This window comes from Orycteropus afer, unplaced genomic scaffold (genome assembly GCF_000298275.1).
Source record: "Orycteropus afer afer isolate SDZICR_OR568_19922 unplaced genomic scaffold, OryAfe1.0 scaffold00387, whole genome shotgun sequence".
Classification (NCBI taxonomy): Eukaryota; Metazoa; Chordata; class Mammalia; order Tubulidentata; family Orycteropodidae; genus Orycteropus; species Orycteropus afer.
In genome coordinates, this window is record NW_006921974.1 from 2,704,210 (window position 1) to 2,725,254 (window position 21,045).

At 42.3% G+C, this 21,045-nt stretch overlaps 2 protein-coding genes across 2 annotated transcripts in view; one reads left to right on the forward strand and one right to left on the reverse strand.

Annotated features, from left to right (window-relative positions):
- Window positions 1–4,535, forward strand: part of LOC103207695 (A-kinase anchor protein 17B-like) — a 22,195-nt gene extending 17,660 nt beyond the window's left edge. The window contains exons 3-4 of the mRNA XM_042782609.1: window positions 750–984; window positions 2,883–4,535. Coding sequence (XP_042638543.1) covers window positions 750–984; window positions 2,883–4,535 — 1,888 coding nt within the window. The remainder of the gene's footprint in view (window positions 1–749; window positions 985–2,882) is intronic.
- Window positions 4,536–10,692: 6,157 nt separating this feature from the next.
- PGRMC1 (progesterone receptor membrane component 1) lies at window positions 10,693–18,372 on the reverse strand. The gene is made up of 3 exons (XM_007953346.2): window positions 18,045–18,372; window positions 13,524–13,679; window positions 10,693–10,796 (listed from the first exon to the last, which is right to left on the reverse strand). The coding sequence occupies exons 1-3, from the start codon at window positions 18,370–18,372 to the stop codon at window positions 10,693–10,695; spliced, it is 588 nt and encodes a 195-aa protein (XP_007951537.1).
- Between the last annotated feature and the right edge of the window lie 2,673 nt (window positions 18,373–21,045).

The following is a 21,045-nucleotide window of genomic DNA, read 5'->3' on the forward strand; positions in this document are numbered from 1 at the left end:
TGTAAATGATATTTCAATAAAATGCATTTAAAAAAAAAGACTCCCAATCTCTCCAGATCCTTGCCAGCATTTATTTTCTGTCTTGTTGACCTTTGTTATTAATGCTGGGGTGAGATAGTATCTCATGGTTGTTTTGATTTGCAGCTCTCTGATGTAACTGCCTTTTTCTGATACTCTGTCTCTGTGGGAGACCAGGTTTGATTCCCAGCCAGTGCACCTCCTGGGCAGCCACCACCTGTCTGTCATTGGAGGCTTGTGTGTTGCTGTGATGCTCAACAAGTTTCAGTGATGTTTTCAGACTAAGATGAACTAGGGAAAAAGACCTGACGATCTCCCTCTGAAAATCAGACCCTATGGATCACAGTGGTCTGATCCACATTCAATCATGGGGATGACATGGGATCAAGCAGTGTTTTGTTCCCTTGTGCATAGGGTCACCATGGGTCCGAGACTGACTCGATGACAGCTAACGACAACAACATCTCTGCATAAGGTCTCCTTTACATGGTTCTGTTTGCCCAACTCAGATTGTGTGCCTTTCCCCCTGAATTGGTGCAAAGGAGCTGCTCATAAATCGCTTTGCCTTTTTTTTTTTTTTCAATCATAAGTCATCTCTGGGGTTAGCTGTGGTTGATTCCTGGAGACCTAAACCATCTCTACCCCCCTGGCAGTGGGGTGGGGGGAAGGTAGGGGGAGAGGTCAAATGCCTACTGAATACATCTGAATGGTTTAATTGTAATCATTTCCAGAAAAAGAAAAGATGAGGAGAGGAAAACCCAGGAAAAGAGGAGGAAGGCCAGGGTCAGGAGGAGAGTCTTGAAGGAAAGAGACAGACATCAGAGAAAGAAACACAAGGACAAAGCCAAAGCTGAGGTATCTCAGGAACCTGACTCTTCAGAGGAGTGGACGGAGAGGAAGTACCTTCTGGCTCAGAGGCGTGTTGAGGCCCTTCGGTTGCTACGCACACTCCTGAGGAAAATTGCAGTAAGGCTCTTTCCCAATTGTTCTTGTGTTTTGGTGGGTGCTAACCTTTCTGAGGAGTCCCTGGGTGGTGCAAATGGTAACACGCTCAGCTATTAACCTAAAGGTCGGAGGTGTGGGTCTAGCCAGAGGCACCTTGAAAGAAAGACCTGGCAGTCTACTTCTGCAGAGTCAGCCATTGAACACTCTGGTGCACAGTTCTACCCTGACACATGTGGGCTCACCAGGAGTCAGACTTCACTGGAAGGCAGCTGGGCGACTGTTCTGAGACACCGCTTTTATATCTAATCAGTAGCCTATTTAAAATCAGGGCCCTGGAAGACCCATTATATTCATGGGATTATTTTAAATAGGCTAATCTCTAATAACCTCAGTTGTGAAATTATAAAAGGGGTATTCAAATTCTCTAAAGGAGTTGTGTCTCACCCATGCCCTTTAGCACACACACTGTGTGTTTCTAAACTTCTGGATGTTGCTACCCAGAGCAGTTTAGCTAGTGTATCTACTTTTCTTGGTTTCTAATCAGTGTAACAGAAAATACCATGGGGCAGAAAGAGATGATGTGAGTGTTGGGTTTGTAATGTAACCTCACTTACATCCATCTGCAACAGGTTTGGATAAGAAGGAAGAGCCCCGAGTAGATACCTTTGTGTAGCAGCCCATGTTAGTCTAGTCATAAATTATTTGATAAGGAAATTTCTCACACTACAGAGCAATCGTATGGTTTGGAGAGTTTCATTTTTGAGATGTGTTTTTTCCACTGAGTGAGCTTCTCAAGTATTAATTTAAAAATCCATACTCACTGTCTTCAAATATGAAGAGTGAATGACATTACTAGCATACAGAGTTAATGGATATTAATTAGTATTATGTATAGTTAATGGATTGTATAGAGTTTATGGATATTTACGTATATTTGCAGCCTGGGCCTTTAGTGTAGAAAAGCATTCCTCACTAATCCCTCATTACTGTGGACAATCAAACTTAGTGAAATGAGGATCAGAAAAATCTCTCAATTATACAAGGCTAGCTGGATCTTTTATAGTTAACTTAATGACTGTCATGGGTGACTCCTTTTTAAGAATTTATCTTTTTAAATGTATGTGACGCCTAATTCTTGGCAACAGTAATACCTTATACCTCTTACACAATTTGCAGGTTCTAATTCCAGGTAATTTGTAAACACTGTGTCCTGATATGTGTCAGATGTCAGTGGCACACAGTGCAAAATGTCTCAGTAGAGGGAGGCCTTGGGCAGCACCTTTCACCTGCCCAGAAGTTGTGCAGAGCAGAGCGCCTCACACCTGTGGTGGCATCACTGCCATGGCCTTGTTTTCTACTTGCTGTCTTACTGACATAGGGGGAGGGAGAGAGGTGGAACTCAGATAGACTACTTGCAATCCATAGTGAGAGGCTGGAGTCGAAAACAGAAAGCATATATCTTTTAAGCCAGCTGACCCTTCTGGACAATTTCATCTGCTATAAAGACACATTTCACCCATCAGTCTTTTCTTGGATGAGAACTTTCTGGGAGGGTTAGAGATCATTTCTTATTCCTCTTCATATCCTCAGCCCCTAGCATGATATCTGGAACATTAGGGTCTCATAAATTTTTGAACAAATGAAAAAAGGGTCGTGAACTTTGAAAGATATGTAAAGCATGGTACCTTCTAGCAGAAGGAAGGGCACAGACACAGTAAGAGCAGTGCACATTAGATATTATACTAAGACATCTTATTTCGTGCCTCCCATTTCCTTAGCTCAATATTGTTCCTAATTAGGATCTATCTCGGGTGTTATTAGAAGTCTCTTCAGAACGGTGTCAGAGAGCCCAATTTTCTTTGAAAATGTTTTTATCTGTTTAGTATTTCATGTGAGGTTTTCAACTTTTTTCTTTAAAGGGATCCACACAATTTAACCCACAGGTGGTAGATATTGCAGGCCCTGAAGCAGAGCAAGATCATGCTCCAGAGAACACATTGGAAACTCTGGAGAATGAAGAGTTAAACACTCAGTATCTTCGAAATCAAGAGGAAATGCCAAAATATCAGGTTGCCAAGTCGGACAATAAACGAAAACAAAAAATGAAGAAAAGAACTAGGACTCACTTACGTAAATCTTCCCACCACCTTGGGAAGAAAAAGTTAAGGTATTCAGCTAGAAAAGAGAGAACCAGAAAACTATTAACTGATGGATATAATCATAGTTTAATCTCTGACCAGAAATCTTTGCAGATTACAACAATTCAAGGTCAATCTTTTGAGAAAGAAGATTGCCACAGTCCTAATGAATTCTGTTCTTCCAGATTACTTGAGAGAGACTGTGGTAGAAAACAGAAGATCTATGAAACAAATGAATTTGTCGACTATCTATTAAACTATTATCAAACCCCAAAATATGCCCGTATCTTCCTAGAACCAGGTGACATAACAAGCACATGTCAGTGGCAGAGAGCTGTCCATACCAAGGGGAATGAATTTCAGATCAAGTTGAGAAAACGGAGATATCGCTCAACCAGTTTGAGCCCAACACGAAACCGGGATCAGACAGAACATGCTCAAGAAGACGATCATTGGACAAAGATTTGTACTCAAGATCCTGACCATAAACCACAAGACAGAGAAAAAGTAGACTATGCCAAAGAATGTTCTAAGGGCTTTAAAAATCATCTCAAGGATACAGCCAGTGAGGCTGATGATCAACTTTCCCCAACTGATGGAGAGAGCCATCTTTTGAAAGAGACTCATGGTCACCAGATCAAAGACCCTAAACCCAGAAAGAATAGCCAAGTTTCTTCACCCTACAGGTCAGTAGGCTTAGCTTTGGAATTGAAAGATGTCTTAGAAGAAATTAGTAGTGACTCCGAATGCTTCAATGAAACCTTTAGCAGCATAAACAAAGAGGAGCAAGAAAATTCTGTGGCTACATATCATAGCTCCCCAGAAAAAGGACTCATTGTCCCCGATGAAATCATTACTTGTGATCAAGAAGCTAGGTCAGGTCAGCAGACCTTGTCTTCAAAATGTAAACAGAATGGGGAGAAAAAACACTCTAAATGCAAGCTTAGGAAACCAGGCAAGAGGTCTAAGTATGAACTGAGATGCTCATGGCTTGGTGATGAAGACAATTCCATTAGAAATGAGAGAAGCAACAGCAAAAGGAGGGGAAAGCCAGCCCCAAAATACTTGTTTGATGAAGGTTGCTATCATAAGTCCAATTCCATCGATCTATTAGAGGACATTACAAGAAAGAGGAGGAGGTTTATTGGTACCACATTTGACCACAAAGTGAATTACAGACCTTTTCATGTGCCAGTAACATCATCACAAAGTGCTAGTGCTTTTTATCTGAGAGATTTTTCTCCAAGAAGGGAGACTCCTTGGAAATCAAAATATAAACAGGATGAAAAAAGGTTTAAAAGACATGGAAATGCTGAAGATTTCATGCTGAATTCTGATAATTATTATATTAGACATAACAGTCAGGAAGACATTGACTATGGAAGCTATTTAGAAAACAACTACGCTAGTTCTTTATATTTTCAAATGTTTTGATGGTCACTTAGATCAGGAACACTGTTCTTCACAGTAAACAATTTGCAAGAAGAAAATTTAAAACCAGATATAGCTAGCTAGCAACTACAGAGCAAAAGAACAACATTTAAAAACTTGAGCAAGGTTAAATGCAATGCCTTGTCTCAAAATGATTGCAGTTGTGTTGGCAAGCTTTAGAAATACAGAACATCCAGATTCTGAAGCTTGGTAAGACACTGCTTGCAAAACATCTTGATCCAAGGACGGACATTTCTACAGTTCAACTGCAATTTTAATTTGGTGCCAGCAAAGGAGCAAATTATCACTAAAAGGGGTTGAGATAGCCCTCTGACTCCTTAGCTGTCGTAATGTCATCATTTAGTATCAAGAGCAAACAAGGATCTTTTTCTATGTCCTTTGATTTAGTCAGAGACAAAATGTGCGGCAACAAACTTTCCTGATTTTTATCTACAAATAATTATAGATAAGAGAGATGACAGCTAGGACATATACTAGACTTCTTCATGACATTAGAGTGTTTCAGAAGGAAATTATCTTATTAATATGTTCATAGTACTCAGAGTTGTCCTTTTGGAGATAAAGTCTTGGAAGAAGAATCTAAAAGAGGCTCAGATTGTCCTTTGAGGCTTAAACATACAGCAGATCATTAGCAGAATTGTTGTTTTGAAGAACCCCACGTCTGTCCATCCTAGAAAAGCAACAGGATTGAAGTGACTTAACCAGTGGGATTTGCAAAAGGAAATATTGAAAGATCCTGGGGCACCAATAATGGCACTTGGGAAGAGAGGGCATGATAGTATTCCATTTCAGGTTATGTAATTCTTTCACTCAGGGTTGGGTGACATCAGTTGGTAAAAAGTCACTGAATATCCCCAAGCTGACTTTTATAAAACAGTAACAAGTGCCTCCTTAATCCTCAATCATGTCATGGAGTTAGGAAGAGTCAAGGGGAAAGCTTATAGTTAGTTTTCTAGGTGGGGAAAAAAAAACATGTGTGCAGGATTTGTAAACTCTTAACATAAGCAATTTATCTTTCTACTTACTGGTTTTGGACTTCTTAAATATGTTTTTAAATGGAGATATTTTGTAGATTCTTAAAGACATCTTAGTGCAGTACATGTTCTATAGAAAGCTTGGCTGATTCATTCTGCCTTACACAGGATTTAGGACCTCAGGGGCAGTAGATGACCTTTTTTTTCCCCCAACAAAGGTATCTATCACCTAACCTAACAACTGAAGACACATCAGTGATATTAGAGATTGTCTGTAGCAGAAAAAAAAAAGGTGGTTTTAATCCACAGAAATAGCAGAAAGCACCATTTTTATATGACATTGTTCATTTCAAAAGTCTTAACTTGATATTCTGTAGAAAAGTACTAGCTGGTTGAGCCAGGTAGGATGCCAGCCAGTCTCACAACTAGTACTCACAACTAGCCTCCTGTGCAACCTGATATCTGATGGGGCTACAAAATCTCATTTATCTGAAGATCCCACATTGTTTCATTGATCTCTTCTAATCACATCTTAATAGAGATATGTTCGTACATGGAAAAGTTCAGAAATGAACGTAACATAGAAGATTGTGTTTATTATTAATAAGATAGTGACCAGTGAATGATTTGTTGGCTCTCTTGTGTTTGATTCTACTTTCAAGCCAGCAACTCTGCCATTGAAACTGGGTTTGGCTTGTCAGATCTGAAGAACAGCTCATGAGGCGAGTGCCTTTTCTCAAGACTAGCAATGGCTAATGTTCAAAGTACTGTTTCCCAGAGTAGCCTTTTAAACTAACAGCTTGTATTTGGTCAGACAACTTTTGGTAACTAGATATTTTTCTCCTCCAATGATAACCTGCCTCTATTCTTTTTCCCCATGTTTCATGCCTTTGAAACAAAGAGCATTATAGGTTTCTAACAGAAAGCAGCCATGCTTGCTTTGACAAAATAAATCTCGATTTCTTCTGTAATCTGATATTTTTTCTTTGCAGAGTTTATAGGCACGAAAACAATTTGCTGCTCAGTAACCAGACGTAAGAAAGAAATTGCAGGAAAAAATAAATTGCAGAGTACAGCATGTGCAGAATTTTTTTGTATAATAGAACTGGTGCTAAGTCACTTCCATATAATCTTTGTGTTTTGTTTGTTTGATAAATACTGTCCTGGGACTCAGAAGTAGGTAAAAATACTGGTTTTATGTTTACTTTCTGTACAACCTTGGGTTTTTATGTCTGTTTTGTGGTACCACATTCTAGATTTGAGTAAATCTCTTTTTGTGTAGGCCTTAAGTGAGGCAGAGAACAACTTATCCTGAACTTTTCAATTGACTGGCTCAATAAGGAATAGACTAGAACTGAAAATATTGTAACCACTTTCTATTAATTAACTTCTTTATTCTTTGTTTTGCTGTTACTTCAGTGGTGCAAAAGTAATTTCTCACTTTTTTTTCCTCTGTCCTGTTAGGCCTGAACTTTAAACTTTGCCTTTTAAAGTGTTCGGTTTTTTTTTTTTTTAATGCGCTGCTGGTAGTGTTTTAAGACAGCTAAAAACCTGTCAACATATTTTTGTTCAATTTCTCAGGTAGTAAGCCACATAACCTGATAATTTTGAAAATAAGAACCAAATACGTGTATTTTTATTTGTGAAAAAACTGTTGAAGATGTTAACTTTTAAATAAATGCTGATAAATTCCACTTTGGGGTGAAAGTTTCTACCTGCAGTATGCTGCTTTGCACTAATGTTGCCGATCCTCCTCATTTGCATTGGTAGAGAAACAATACATATTTAATTTTCAGATATATTAAAAATAAAGTTGTTATAGTGAATACTGGGTCTTTGCTCATTTACTAACTGGATTGACTAGAATGTTGCACACCCACACGAACATGTTTGGTGAAGATAGAGATGTCTAGTTTTAATATTACTTTTTGATGTAACATTTTTCTTTCTGATGCCCATTTGTGGAAACCAACTGCCAAGAGTTCATGGAACTAAAATTCTCAGTTTTCATTTTGAATAAATTTAAATCATGATACTTGGTTGACGCTTACCCTCCCTTCAGGAAATGCTTTATCAGAACTCTGTAAGAAGCAAGAAAATGGACTCAATTGGATTTTATCTCATCCCTTCAGCACCTGGAAAGAGCTCTGGTGGCATAGTGTCTAAGGCATTTGACTTCAAACCAAGTTGGCAGTTCACACCCATCAGCCATTCTGCAGAAGGAAGATGGGGCAATCTACTTCTGTAAAGATTTACCACCTCAGAAACCCAGCGGGGGTCACTATGAGTAGCAGTCGACTCAATGGCAATGGGTTTGGTTTGGTTTTGGTTTTAAGCACCTGCTGGGGGATAAGGAACTCTGGCAGCATAATGCCTCAGGCACTTGACTGCTAACCAGAAGGCTGGCTGTTCAAACCTACCAGCCACTCCTAGAAGGAAGATGGGGCAATCTACTTCCATAGTGATACTGCCTCGGAAACCCAAGGAGGGGTCGTTATGAGTCAGGTCTGACTCGACGGCACATTAACAACAACATATCCAAAATAAGAGGGCAGTGTGGGATAGGGAGCGTAATCCAAGAAGCTATGGGCCTCAGTAATCAGTCTCTGACCGTGGAAGAGTTAACTGTATTTTCACATGTAATGTACAGCAGACTGCCTCTAAGTATTCCATCACAAAGGCAGACTGTACCTGAAGAGTCAAAGATGGCTACTTTAGGGCTGAAAGAGTCCTTGTTGGGTTCAAAGAGCTCTTTCTGTAACAGCATGGAATGTATGGATGTTTGTTCAGGATCTATGATTTGCAGAAACTTGGGCCTCTGGGAGGTGAATGTCAAATTATGCGGAGTAGCCACAAATATGGAGATGGACTAAAACACATGTAGCTAAATGCTGCTTATGAACTACAGATGCTGATACTGAGAAGAAAATCTGCAGCTGGTTGGATGAAAGTAGGCGGGGAGTAAACAGATGTTACCCTGAACACCCCCGCCTACACAAGTGATTTTACTAGCACTCCCTCCTCTGCTCGAATGGGGCCTTTTACATAATATGGTTTAGGAATATGCTAGCTAGTTTTGAGATCAAAGTCTTGGCTTATAGTAATATCCCTTTACATGTAATCAATACAAAGTTGATTAGCTCTGAAAATAGGGGTAAAAGGCTTTGGGGACTGAAGCTGTATCCGGGCTCTGGATGTTTCCTCCTGGCAGCAGATGAGCTTGTTTAACTTTGTAACAGAAATACCCTAATCACATCTAAATGAGATTGCAGGCTGCAGCCCTGGCCCAGCTTTTTCTCCCACCCTCTCCCCAAAGCATAAGGCTTAACAGGTTGCCTGGCACAAAACAGGCACTCAGATATTTGTTGCCGGAAACACGGTGGGGAAGAAAGGCACATTTTTAAATATACGTGCAATATGGTTTGATGGCATGAAAAATGGAAAACTGTGAGCTTTCTGTGGTTCAGAGAGTACATCTCTTATAAGAAAACGCTGCCAATTTCAACAGTAAGATGACGAAACTAATATTCAGAGCAATAGGCTGCCTGTGTTTATACAACTGACTGCAGATGCAAATCTGATATCCATCTTTTGCTATGAGGCAAATTAACTGTGCTAATATATGGATTCTTGAATACTCTCCCGATCAGCCATTGAAATGAAACCAACCAACCACTTAGCACTTAGTAACAATGCCTTCAGTATAATTACTCCCTCAATAACCATGCTATAGACTTCCAGATGGCAGTTTGCCATTTATAGTTTAGGAAGTTTTGATTTAAGAAGGCAGAATTTGTCAAGTTACTTGATAAATCAATTAGTAGTTTCTGATATGACAAACTGGTACTTGGTTTGTGGTGTGAGGTTTCTGAATTTTTGCCCCTTTTGTCTCTTGGAATGAAACGAATCTATATTCAAAGAGTGAAAAGTCTATTAAGCTAATGTAAAAAGATGGAATCTGACTTCAGATTAAAGTGAAAAAAAAATTTAAATAACCCACCACACTATATTGGATAAAACCATTTTATTAACTGACCAAAGCACTTCATTTTGTTTTCTGATTTGAGGTAAAACCATTAAACACAGTCCACAAGAAAATACAAAGACTATTACTTGACCACAAGAGTTTGAAACCTCACTAGTTGTTCATATAATACTTTTGCAGATTCGTACAACCGTACAGTCTACTTAAGCTAAGTTTAGTGTTAACCAAAAAAAAAAAAAAAACCGCTATCAAAGACTTAAGACACTTGACTACTACTTTCCAGGGACTATAGTTTTATATCAACAGAAGACTGACTGTTACTCTTAGGAACATACTTTAAAAATCACTTGGCTAGTGCCGTGTACTGTTTCCTCATTCTTTAAGGGATATGTATGAAGGCTCTTAGGAGGGTACACGTCAGCTCCTCCTGTTCCGTAGGCCTCCCCCTCACTTCAAATTGTGTAAAATAACCATGGCAAGGCCATGAACATGGGAATGGGGAAGATAGTGCTATAATCTTCATACAGGTTTGTATGCAAGCCAGCTTATTTGTTTTCCATCGTAAGCTTTCCCTTTGTATGCTCAGATCCTGTTTTAACACAAAGCAGTCCAGAAACACAGTAGTTTTTTTTGTTTTGTTTTGTTTTTGCTGAGTCCAGCTTTGAGATTCCATTTGTTACTGGACAGCTCTCTTGAATCCATACCAAAATCTCTAGGACACTGCAGATTTGCTTTAGAGGTAGAGAAAACAGCAATCATGCAGTGAAGTCAATTGAAAAACAAGGTTCTTTAAAGAACATCACGATTAAAAGTTGGGCCTTTGTTCTTGATGTTTGATTAACATTTTCACCTGTTTTGGAAATAATCAAAATCTTACCTGTCTCTCAAAAAAAAAAAAAAATTAAATTCAGCCCATACTAACTATAGGTAGAGAGACTATGGCTATTTTTATTACAGCACTGCAATTCACTTTCTGGATTTGTGACACACAAACATACCATGCACATTCTAAGACAATTTCATTTTATCAGTGTCACTAGTGATGTTATAAATAATTTAAAAATTTACAGCAAGTTCAAAACTTTTCTAAATATCGAAATCACAATGCTTTTAAGGACAGAATGGAATGTTACAAATGATTTTGCAAAATACAAAAATAGATATGCTTCCACTGAATGCTTTAATCATTCTTCCGATCATTCTCATCTTTTGGTTCTTCTTCATCTGAGTACACAGTGGGCTCCTCCCCGTCCCTCAGCAGTTTGCCCACGTGATGATACTTGACTGGAGGTAGAGGGGAAAAAAAAAAAAAAAAAAACCCACAAATGCTCATTCTCATGCTTTACAGAAAATTACTTCTAAAAGCAATTTCATTCTAAAGCATTTATTGGAGGCCTACAATCTACTTAGCAATGTGTGGGGATTTTTGAGGGATTCAAAGGTGTTTGGTAACACAGCTCCTGCTGCAGGGAATTAGTTTTGTTCAGAAGGCAGAAATATAAAACAGGTAGTAATGTAGACAGGCTATGTTAAAACGAACTCCGTGTGTGTGTGTGTGTGTGTGTGTGTGTGTGTGTGTGTGTGTGTAGGAACGTTTACAAGAGCAAGGGTTCATTCTGAGTTAGTAAGAACTGCAGGTCATTCCATGGAAGAAAGACCAGCCCTGAGGCTGAGATTTGCATAGCAGTTGGGGAGGGAGAGATTTGTAAGAGATGAAAACACCATGGATGAAGGAACACAGGTGAGGATGAACCTATTCAGGGAGCAATACGGGGGCCAAGTTGACAGGGATAGAGTTGGCATCTGGGAGTGGTAGGAGATAAAGTGGACTAAGTCATATGAGGAAATGGGAGGTATCAGACAAGAGAGCCAGAGGAGTTTGGATTTATTATCACGTAACTGTGAAAGGGCACTGACCAAATGAATGTCATAGTACAACAGGGCTTCAGCAACAAGGGTACCGCTGTGGTGTAAAGGGCAAATTACAATAACAAGAGACAAGGAGCAGGGCAACCAGGAGGCTAGTGTGTGGGTCCAGATGTGAAAGGACGAAAGCCAAGAGGAGGCTGGTGCCCATGACCATGGAAAGGGGAAGATACAGGATCAGAGAACTGGCAACATGACTTAATGAGGTGCTTAGAAAACTGGACAGCCCAGACAGAAATGGGGACTCCATAAAGACATCTACGACAAGGACTGGAGAAGTGAAGTTAATGTTGGCAAGAAACAGGTCCCTGGAAACCCTTGAGAACAAAATACAGTGGAATTGTGTGGATAGAAGCCATATTGTAAGGAGTGGGAGGGAAGGTGAAGAGAGGAAATAGAGCAGTGATTAGGGACAAATTACTAAAGTTTTGTTCGCTAGTGAAAGGAAGGAATGATAATAGTGCAGTGGATAGAGAGGATAGCAAGAGGCAGAATGTAATGTTCTTCCCAACAGGGACAATACCTATGCATACTTAGAGGAACCAGGGGAGAACTGGAGATGTTGGGGAAGACAGATTTAAGTGCAGAAACCTGGTGTTGTTTTAAGACTTGGAATGGATGGAGTTAGCGAGTACCACAGTATTGCAGTCAAGCTAACATAGGGTTAATCATATCAATGCCAGAGGCCAAGAGGACTGAACCTCCTCTTTGTGAATATCATTAGGAATTAGAGGAGTAACCAACCCGTCTAACCAGGTAACCAGAGCTGCTTTTGTGTGAAATAATCATCAGAACAACTGGAACTTCCCTATTTGCACATATTATAAGGTCCCAAAGGGACTGTGCAAGACAAGAGAAAAAGCCGAGTGGCGCCTGGGAAACCTGCCTTTAGGGGAATCCACCCTGGCTTTGAGTGTAGCAGAGGTGTCATGACAGTATTTGGGACTAGTAAGAAAAAAACACTTTTTCTCACATTAATGAAGGCAAGCCCTAGAAAATAGAGCTTTGTAAATTATACGTTACAACGTCGGTTTCACATAAAAGAATCCATTGTTACAAAGGCATCCTTAGGAGGCAAAAAATGAGGGACTTCTGTTAGGGAGCTGAATTATGTTTTCAAAGTACAAAGACTTGCCTCTAGATTGGCAAGTTATACTTAGCTTGAGAGCCATATTCTAAAGGGAGAGGCACCTCTGGCTAATTATTAACCCAGAACTCTCTGAAGTTGGCATTATTTTAAGAGAAAATGGTTCGATTTAGCCTAAATAGCTGCTAATATTTAACTCATCATAGAAAATAGAAAACTCCATTTCAAATGAAAGCCTTAAATGAAATGGTCATTGTCTTTGGACTATGTTTCATAAAAGCTGGGAAAGATTATTATTCAAATCCTTGGCAGCAAAATACTGTTCAAGCAATAATTATACACCTAGGATTGACAGAAACTAATTTTCTGAATTCTCCAAAGTTGAATTTAATGCTTCATCCTTACATCCCCCCAGAGACCTCACCCCACAGCACTAAGCCACGAAAACAAGTGTCTCCTTTTTCTTTCTTCTTTTTTTTTTAAATGCACACACCATTGTTGCTGGGCAGATTTTAAGGATCATCTGTGGATGAGGCCTAGAGTTAGCTTCAATTAGATGCAAAGAGAAGCTATTTTGTAGAATACAAGTCTCCCATTCTTCCATAGACATGTGGGCTGCTTTGAAATGGCAAGTTCTCCAAGAAAGGACTTAGGAAAATCCCTCTTTCTGTAGTCAAGATGGCCACTGTCCTTTACCTTATACCCCAAGCCTCAAGTACTAGTGTGGCCTCTACAAAGCCAGAAGATTTTCACAAACAAACAAACAAAAACACAGAAACCCAAGTTTCCATAGAGAATTAGCTTAAAATTGGTATGCAATCATAACAAGTGACTCAGCACTGTTGCAATTACTTCAAGCCATGAACTTGATCAGTCCAAGACTCAGGAGCCTATCAGATGTTCCCAAGTTTCAGGCTGCTTAGCAATAACTATTGTACTGCCCTGAATCCCCATTACTGGTAGAAATTTGATCCTGGCACAATTGAAAAAACACTTACAAGTGAACTGAGAGTCCCAGTCACTCAGGGTCTCCTGCTGGGCAGCAGTGAGGTCAGACAGATCATCATACTCATCCTTCAGGGCTTCCTTATCCAGACAAAATGTGGCAAGGCCCCTGGATGCATCTCTTCCGGCAAAGACCCCATATGGCCCATCTTTGAAAACAAAATGAAACAAAAACAAACACCGATTGTTTATTAGTGAATTTCCCTGTGGTTCCTATGTAGAAAACGGCTTCCTTACCCACCAACCCAGAAAGTCCTCTTTTTGATGATCAGATTCTGTTCAGAAACCGTAAGTGATACTGAAACTTTAGTCAGTATGTCACAGACATTGAAAGACCTGTTGTTATTTACCTTTTCATTAACTAAAAGGAAACCAAAGTGCTGTAGATTTTCATCAATCTTCTGTGATTTTCAAATACAGGCAGTATCTGGATTCCATCCCCCGTACAATCTGTAGTTACTAACCAAGAGCCCCCCACCCACTTACCCACCCACCCACAAGCTTATTATATTTAAAATTTGAGGTGCATACAATGGTTCCTAGTAACAAATGGATGCTACTTTGCGAGCACATCAAAACATTAGTAGTAAAGATGTTTTGGTGTGTCTGGAAGTGTTTCTTTAATTTTTTTATGCATAGAAAAGTACACGATATACTAAGACAAACATTTAACTAACTGACGCCAGACACTAACTGTACCTAACTTCCCACTTACTTACAAATTGGACTTAAAGACAGACTTAGGAACAGAACTTGTTTATAGTTCGGGGACTGCATGTAGCTAGTAAAAGGTGAAAAATGATTGTTCCCTGGGGGTGGGGAGTAGGGAATGCTCTGCCAAGATAACAACGAGTCTCTGGGTCAGAATTTGACTCAAGACATTGAACCTAAGCACTGGAGCTACACTAGCGAGAGTTAGGGTCTCTTGTTTAAAAAAGCACTAATGAGTAAATGAAGATATTTCTTCATAAATGTACTGATTTTTTACACAGTGAGTCAAAGGTATCTTAAAGAGATCAGAGGTTGCAAAACTCAATTAAACATTAACATGTGCGGGAGAAATCACTTTATAAGATTATCAGTGGTTCAGAAATCTCTCTGCATGTTACATAATCTTCACTGTCGACAGATAAGAGGGTGCACAGGAGATCAGCAACTTCACTTGGGTTTTTAGGTGGGTTTGAAGAGAAGAGTGAGAAAATACTAAAACTTTCATGGAAAAAAAAAGCCAAATCAATACCCTAAAATAATTCAATAAAATATTATAACTATACGGATGACATTGTATTGAATGGTTATCTAAGAAAGCAGTAAATCACTCCATAGGTATTCAAAGTGGATGTTTAACCCATTGCCATGGAGTCGATTCTGACTCACAGGGGCCCTATAGGACAGAGTAACTGTCCCACAGGGTTTCCAAGACTGTAAGTCTTTAAGGAAACAGACTGCCACATCCTTCTCCTGTGGAGCGGCTGGTGGGTTTGAATCACTGTCCTTTCCGTTAGCAGCTGAGCACTTAACCAGTGTGCCACCAGGGCTCCTTTTGAAAAGGGGATATTCAGACTTATTTAAATATTGCACTAGAAAGTGAAAAGTACCCAGAGTGCTTTAAATGATGTATTCTTTCCCAAAAAATACACTGAATAGCAACCCTGAAATTAAAAACTTCATGGGCAATCAGTATACTTTGTGTGAAAATGGATCAAAGTTTCAATATGACCTAGTCACCTGAGACCTCAACCCACCAGGAATGTTTTCATAATTAGATGACTTTTATGACCAACATTAAAATTCCAAAGAAAAATAGTTCTTTTTAATCATCTAGTGCTACTGTTTCCACTATAGAAGATTAAAAAAAACTTTCACAAGTTTTCCACAAACACACCTCCATGGAAAATGATAGCACCTAGTGCTTGAAAATGGGCAAACTGTACTGGTTTCAATCTTATCATTTCAGAAATTATGGTCACCATATGGTTAAACCTTACAAATACTTAAAGCACTAAGTCTTTAGAGAGCACATGCATCCACCACAATGTATATTCACTAGAATTAAGTTTCATGAGCAGTGTCTGCTTTGTTCATTGTTATAGTCCCAGCACCTACAACAGGGCTTGGCATAAAGTGGTAGGCACTTTAATGAGTAATTTTTAAGACTCTTTTATAACATGAAAGGTACTCTGGTAGCACAGTGCCTAAGGCATCTGACTGCTAACCTGAAAGTTGGTGGTTCAAACCCACCTGCCACTCTGTGGAAGCAACACTGGGCAATCTACTTCCGTAAAGATTTACGGCCTTGGGAACCCAATGGGGGTCGCTATGAGTCAGAATTAACTCGATGGCAGTGGGTTTGATTTGGTTTTGGTTTTATAACATGAATGGAGCTCTGATGGTGTAGTAGTTAAAGCATTCAACTACTCACCAAAAAGTTGGCAGTTCAAACTCACCAGTTATTCCACTGGAGAAAGATGGGGCAATCTGCTTCTGTAAATATTTACAGCCTTGAAAACCCTGTGGGGCACTTACACTTCCTATAGAGTTACTTCAAGTTGGAATTGACTCAATGGCAATGGGTTTAATAACATGAAGCATCATTTTCATGTTGTCATATATCCACAGGCTCACTAGATGACAGTGCAGGATGGAGACTTAGAGGACCCACAGAGCTCTCCCTATCATTTTTCAAAGGGAAAACTAAGGCCCAGAAAAAGACAATGCTTTGTACGAGGTCACAGAGCTGGTCAGCTTGTCCAACCAGGACTAGAACCAGGCTTTGCACTGGTTCATTAAGGTTTGACCCACTGCAGAGAATTTGCATTTCCATCTCAGACCTATGGAATCAGAATGTACATTTTAAGAAGATCCCTGGGGACCTTGGTTAACTGTAGCTTCGGACTCATTATTTCTAGGGTGGAAAGGCACATTCGCAGCAGAGGGTCAAACCAGAATGAACCGATTCCTAGCCTTGATTAGATTCCAAGGTTGCCTGACTCCCAGTCTTGTGCTCTGTGCATTCCTCTCAATGACTCTGCAAACCTCAGTCAGTGGTAGCATCCCATGCACAAGTTTTGACTACTTTCTAGTGTTGCTCAATAATAATAATAACCTAGCTGGCTATAGATAATGCCTCTGGTACACCACTGAAGATGACAATTAATTTAGGTGTGGCTTTTAGGTTATTTTGACAGTTACAAGTCTTCAGGACATAGGTATTTGAACTTGTCCACAGGGAAAACAACTAAGCAGGAAGTGTCCAAAGAACTTTAACACATTTGATTGTAATTAGCTGGATTGGGGAGTAAGGGGGCAGGAAGAGATATGATGGGATTCTCCTCCCTATTTCCAGGCCAGTGGGGAAGGAAAGCGCTATCAGTGTGGACATTTCCCCTGAGTTCCTGTTTTCAGGGGCATCTGTATGGGAGGGGCTGATATCTCCTCCTCCTCTCTAAATGGTCTATAAATCAGGACTTTCCAAATCTGGCTGCTTCTCAAATTCGCCTGGGAGAGCTTGTGAAAATGCAGATTCGTGGACATCACCCACAGAGACTCTTCTTCAGCGGTGAGAGTGGTTAGGCCAGGGAATCTGTATTTTAAGTATATCATGTGAGTAAGATGCACAACCAAGTTTGGAAAAATCTCCCCTCTAAGGAACCCTTCAAGCCTGCTCCCTCCAACAGTCCAGCAATCATCCATCCTCCATTTTCCATCTGGTAGGCTTTTCCTGAAATCCCCCCACCCAGCAGCCCTCCTTGCCCAATCCCTTTTTGTTTCTAAGGATCCTCCCACTTCTCCCTCCGTCCATTTTTTTTTTAATTTAAATTTTTTGGCTTCTAGTCTTTTCTCTCCTGCTTCAGACTAAATACTGTATTGCCTTACCATCTTGCCACATAAGGGCTGTCCACCATATCCAGCCTTTAGTCTTCCCTCAACAGCTCACTTCCCCCAATGGATTCGCCCTTGTCCACTCTCACCTTTTCGTCCCCCACACACAGCGCGCGCATGCACACATACACACACACATATTCCAAACACATGCTACACACACCTGACACATGCCACACTGTGCATGCGCATGCACACATACACCTGATAAACTACATACACTCAACACACGCACACATCACTCACCACCATGCACAACGCTACCTGCTGTTAATGCCATCTCCTCTTTGATTCTTCCACATTCATTGCACCATGGCTACTCCTGGCGTCATTGGCCTTCGTGTAGTCTCTGAGCCTCGACTTCCCAAAGAGTCGTGGTCCCACCCACCCCAGGTTTAAGCATTTTGGCTTTCTTCCTCAGTCCCCAATCTTAGCCCTGGCAATACAGTCCAGGGATCTAGGGCTCCCGCCCCCCGCAGGCCTCTGGGTCACGACCGCCCAGCTATGGGAATGCCCGCCCTCCACCCCCAGACCCTCAGGGTCACCCTGCTCCTCCCGCGCCTCCCCTGAGTCCAGCCTCGTGCTGGGACCCCTTTCTTTTGTCTCCGCGCCCCTGGCGCCAGCCGCCGTACCCGGCCCGTAGAACTTGCGGCCTTTAGTCACGTCGAACACCTTGCCGTTAATAGCCATGAGTATGCGTGGGTCCTGGACGCCGTCGAAGCGCCGCAGCTCGGCAGGGGTGAAGTCGCGCCGCTTGAGGCGGGGCAGCGGAGGCGGCTCGTCATCGTCGCTGTCGCCGCTGGTCGCCGGCTGGTCCCCGCGCACGATCTTGTAGAGCAGGAAGATACAGAGGCCGAGCAGCAGCAGGTTGAGAGGCGAGGTGAAGATCTCGTGCAGCAACCCGCCGCCCTCCAGCTCGCCCGGGTCGGCGCCGGTCGCCGCCACATCCTCGGCAGCCATGATCTCTAGAGCAAAGGTTGGGCCGGGCTTAGGCAGGGCTCCGGAACTCGCTGCTTCCTCCTCCCTCTCAGCCAGCGAGTGGCTGCTGGAGCTCGGGCGCAGGATGTCGAGTGGGCGGAGAAGGTGGAGCTAGCGGGGTGGAGCCTCCAGGCCCCGCCCCTCGGCCGCCGCCCGCCCCGCAAAGCCCAGCTCAGCCCCCCACGTTGCTCTGGCTCTGGCCTGCCCCTGCTCCCTGCCCCCAGCCCAGCCTGAGGCTCCCTCTCCGGCTGCGGAGCACAGCCCGCCCCTCCCTTCTACCTGAAGCTCCCAGCGCCAGCCTCGCGTCATCCCCACTCCAGCCGCCAGCTAGGCCCCCCCTGTCACCCCCATTGCTCCTTGTTGACCTAGCAGCTCAGGCTTGGCAGCACGCAGAGGCCCCCTCCCCCACTTGCTGAGAGCCAGACACCGACTCCTTGTCTCCTTTTTCAGACTGTGTCCCCCCTTCAAGCCCCTCATCTTCCTTCCCCCGGCCACCTGGGTACCTCGAGGCCCTGTTAGGAGAGTGCAAACTCATTCTTTGAGCTCCTTTTGTCCACCTTAAGAGCCTCCTTTCCCCCTTGAGGCCCTCCATTCGCTCTGCTAGACGACAGTCCCCAAATCCTACGCAAACATACACACACCCCCACACCCGCAGATTCTGTGGGGCGGACACCAATGTGACAGCTCAAAGTGCCCAAGCTCGTCAAACAACTCTCCCAATATCTGGAGGAAAGGAACGCCGATTTAATTTGGGCTTAGTTTTGAACAAACTAAATCCCTTTGCAGTCTCTTGTTTGCTCAGTCACAGGCATCAGAAAGCAAACGTTCTCTCATTGTGCCTTTTTTTTTTTTTTTTTTAAGCCCAGAATAATGGCCAAAGTTTCTTTGTTTGGTAACATTCTTCTATTTGAAGTCTGTCGATCTACCCTTGGCAGTCACAATAATCCTGAGCTGGAGCCCAGATGCAAGCGGGAGTTTGGAGGTATCCTAGGTTTGGTCCCCTTTCTTCCCTAGGTATTTCATCCGCCCTTTGATGTGCGAGCAGCCGGCTCTGAAGTAGGCCTCCGTGGAGGAAGGATTGTCTCTACCCTCTGGAGTCCTAATCTGACCGCGCGCTTTATTGTGGAAGGGGGAGGGGAGCGGAAGAAAGGATAACGACAGGGGGAAAATAATTAAAACCAAGCCATGCACACATCTGCTGCCCAGAACAGTACTTTTCCATCAAGGATTCCGTTCATTTGCACAGAATTTACTTCCCCCTCCCAACACGCAGGAGACTTGAAGAGAGAGAACTGGCTTTAAACCTCAGAATTCTCAAACCTGACTTAGCCAAACATTTCTGGCACCAACTCTTCCTCCCTCCAACCCCTCCCCATCTTCTTAAATAATTTTAAAGTGCATATGAGCCAAACAATGTGTAAATCAGGCCCACACATTTTTCTCACAGAGCTAAATTTGTGATTAGCTGAAATGGCCAAACCTCTTTAATTTAATAATGGGGAAACTAGGGCTCAAACTTGTATTTAAAATGTAGCTTTTTTTAAAAAAAAAAATGTATATGGTCATATGTGGTGTAGTAAATGGCCCTTCTAGCCATAGTATCTTAATACTCTCACCAAAAGACTGGGTGGATCTATGCAAATAAGTTGCTTGCAGACCACCAAGGGGGCTGGATACCTTGCTAATAATACAAATAAAGTGCATGGCAAACTTATGTGGGTGAGACCATGTAAATAAGGTGTATGGAACACTAATGAGGGGATTGGTCAGTTTTCCCATTCCCCTAGGCTTAAAAGAGAGTCAATTCCAAAGCAGGGGCCACGAGGAAGCTGACTACCACTAAGGAAGAACAGGCTGGAGGGGAGAGCATGCTTTGGACCCAGGATCCCAGCACTGAGGATCTCCTAGATCCAGGAGACAGAGAGAGAGAGTTGTAACACTGGATATGAGAGATGGGGAGAAGCAGCCAAAAAATAACCAAACTCACTGGCGTGGAGTCAAATCCAACTCATAGCGACCCCTCCTTGGGTTTCCGAGGCAGTATCACTACGGAAGTAGATGGCCCAATCTTCCTTCAGAGGAGTGGCTGGTGGGTTTCAACCATCTGTCTTCTGGTTAGCAGTCAAATGCCATAGGCAGCAGCAGAGAAGAAGCGGCCGCAGAACCAAGAGACCTGTAGGAGGCTGGCAGGAGAAGGCATGGTGGGCATCCCAGCCCACAGAGCTAGAAAGCTGAGTGCTGCTAGGCAGTGGCTTGCTGGCACAGGAGGCGGCCTCCAGGCACTTGGTGGAGCTGAGTTTGCCAACCCACAGAGCGCCTCTGGCCTGAGGCTTATTGGCAGACTGGGGTGCCTCTGGGCACTTAGCAGAGCTAAAAGAGCTGTGTAACACTTGCCCATACAGGGGAAAGGCACAGAGCGAGACCTGCCTGCGGGCACAGCCGAAAGAAGCTGTCCTGATCGAAGAACTGTATCCTGAGTTGATTCTGCTTCTGAATTATAGCCTGTGCCTAAGGCACTTGACTGCTAACCAGAAGGTTGATGGTTCAAACTACTTCTGTATTGATTGTTGTTGTTATGTGCCGTCGAGTCAGCCCCGACTCATAGCGACCCCTCCTTGGGTTTCCGAGGCAGTATCACTACGGAAGTAGGATTGC

Bases quoted from the DNA above. Each gene is read 5' to 3' on its own strand.
- PGRMC1 (XM_007953346.2), bottom strand. From the start codon at position 18,372: ATGGCTGCCGAGGATGTGGCGGCGACCGGCGCCGACCCGGGCGAGCTG. The intron at 13,680-18,044 runs GTACGGCGGCTG...TTGTTTTCAAAG, and splicing joins CCGCAAGTTCTACGGGCCGG to ATGGGCCATATGGGGTCTTT. The intron at 10,797-13,523 runs GTAAGTGTTTTT...CTCTACCTCCAG, and splicing joins CTGGGACTCTCAGTTCACTT to TCAAGTATCATCACGTGGGC.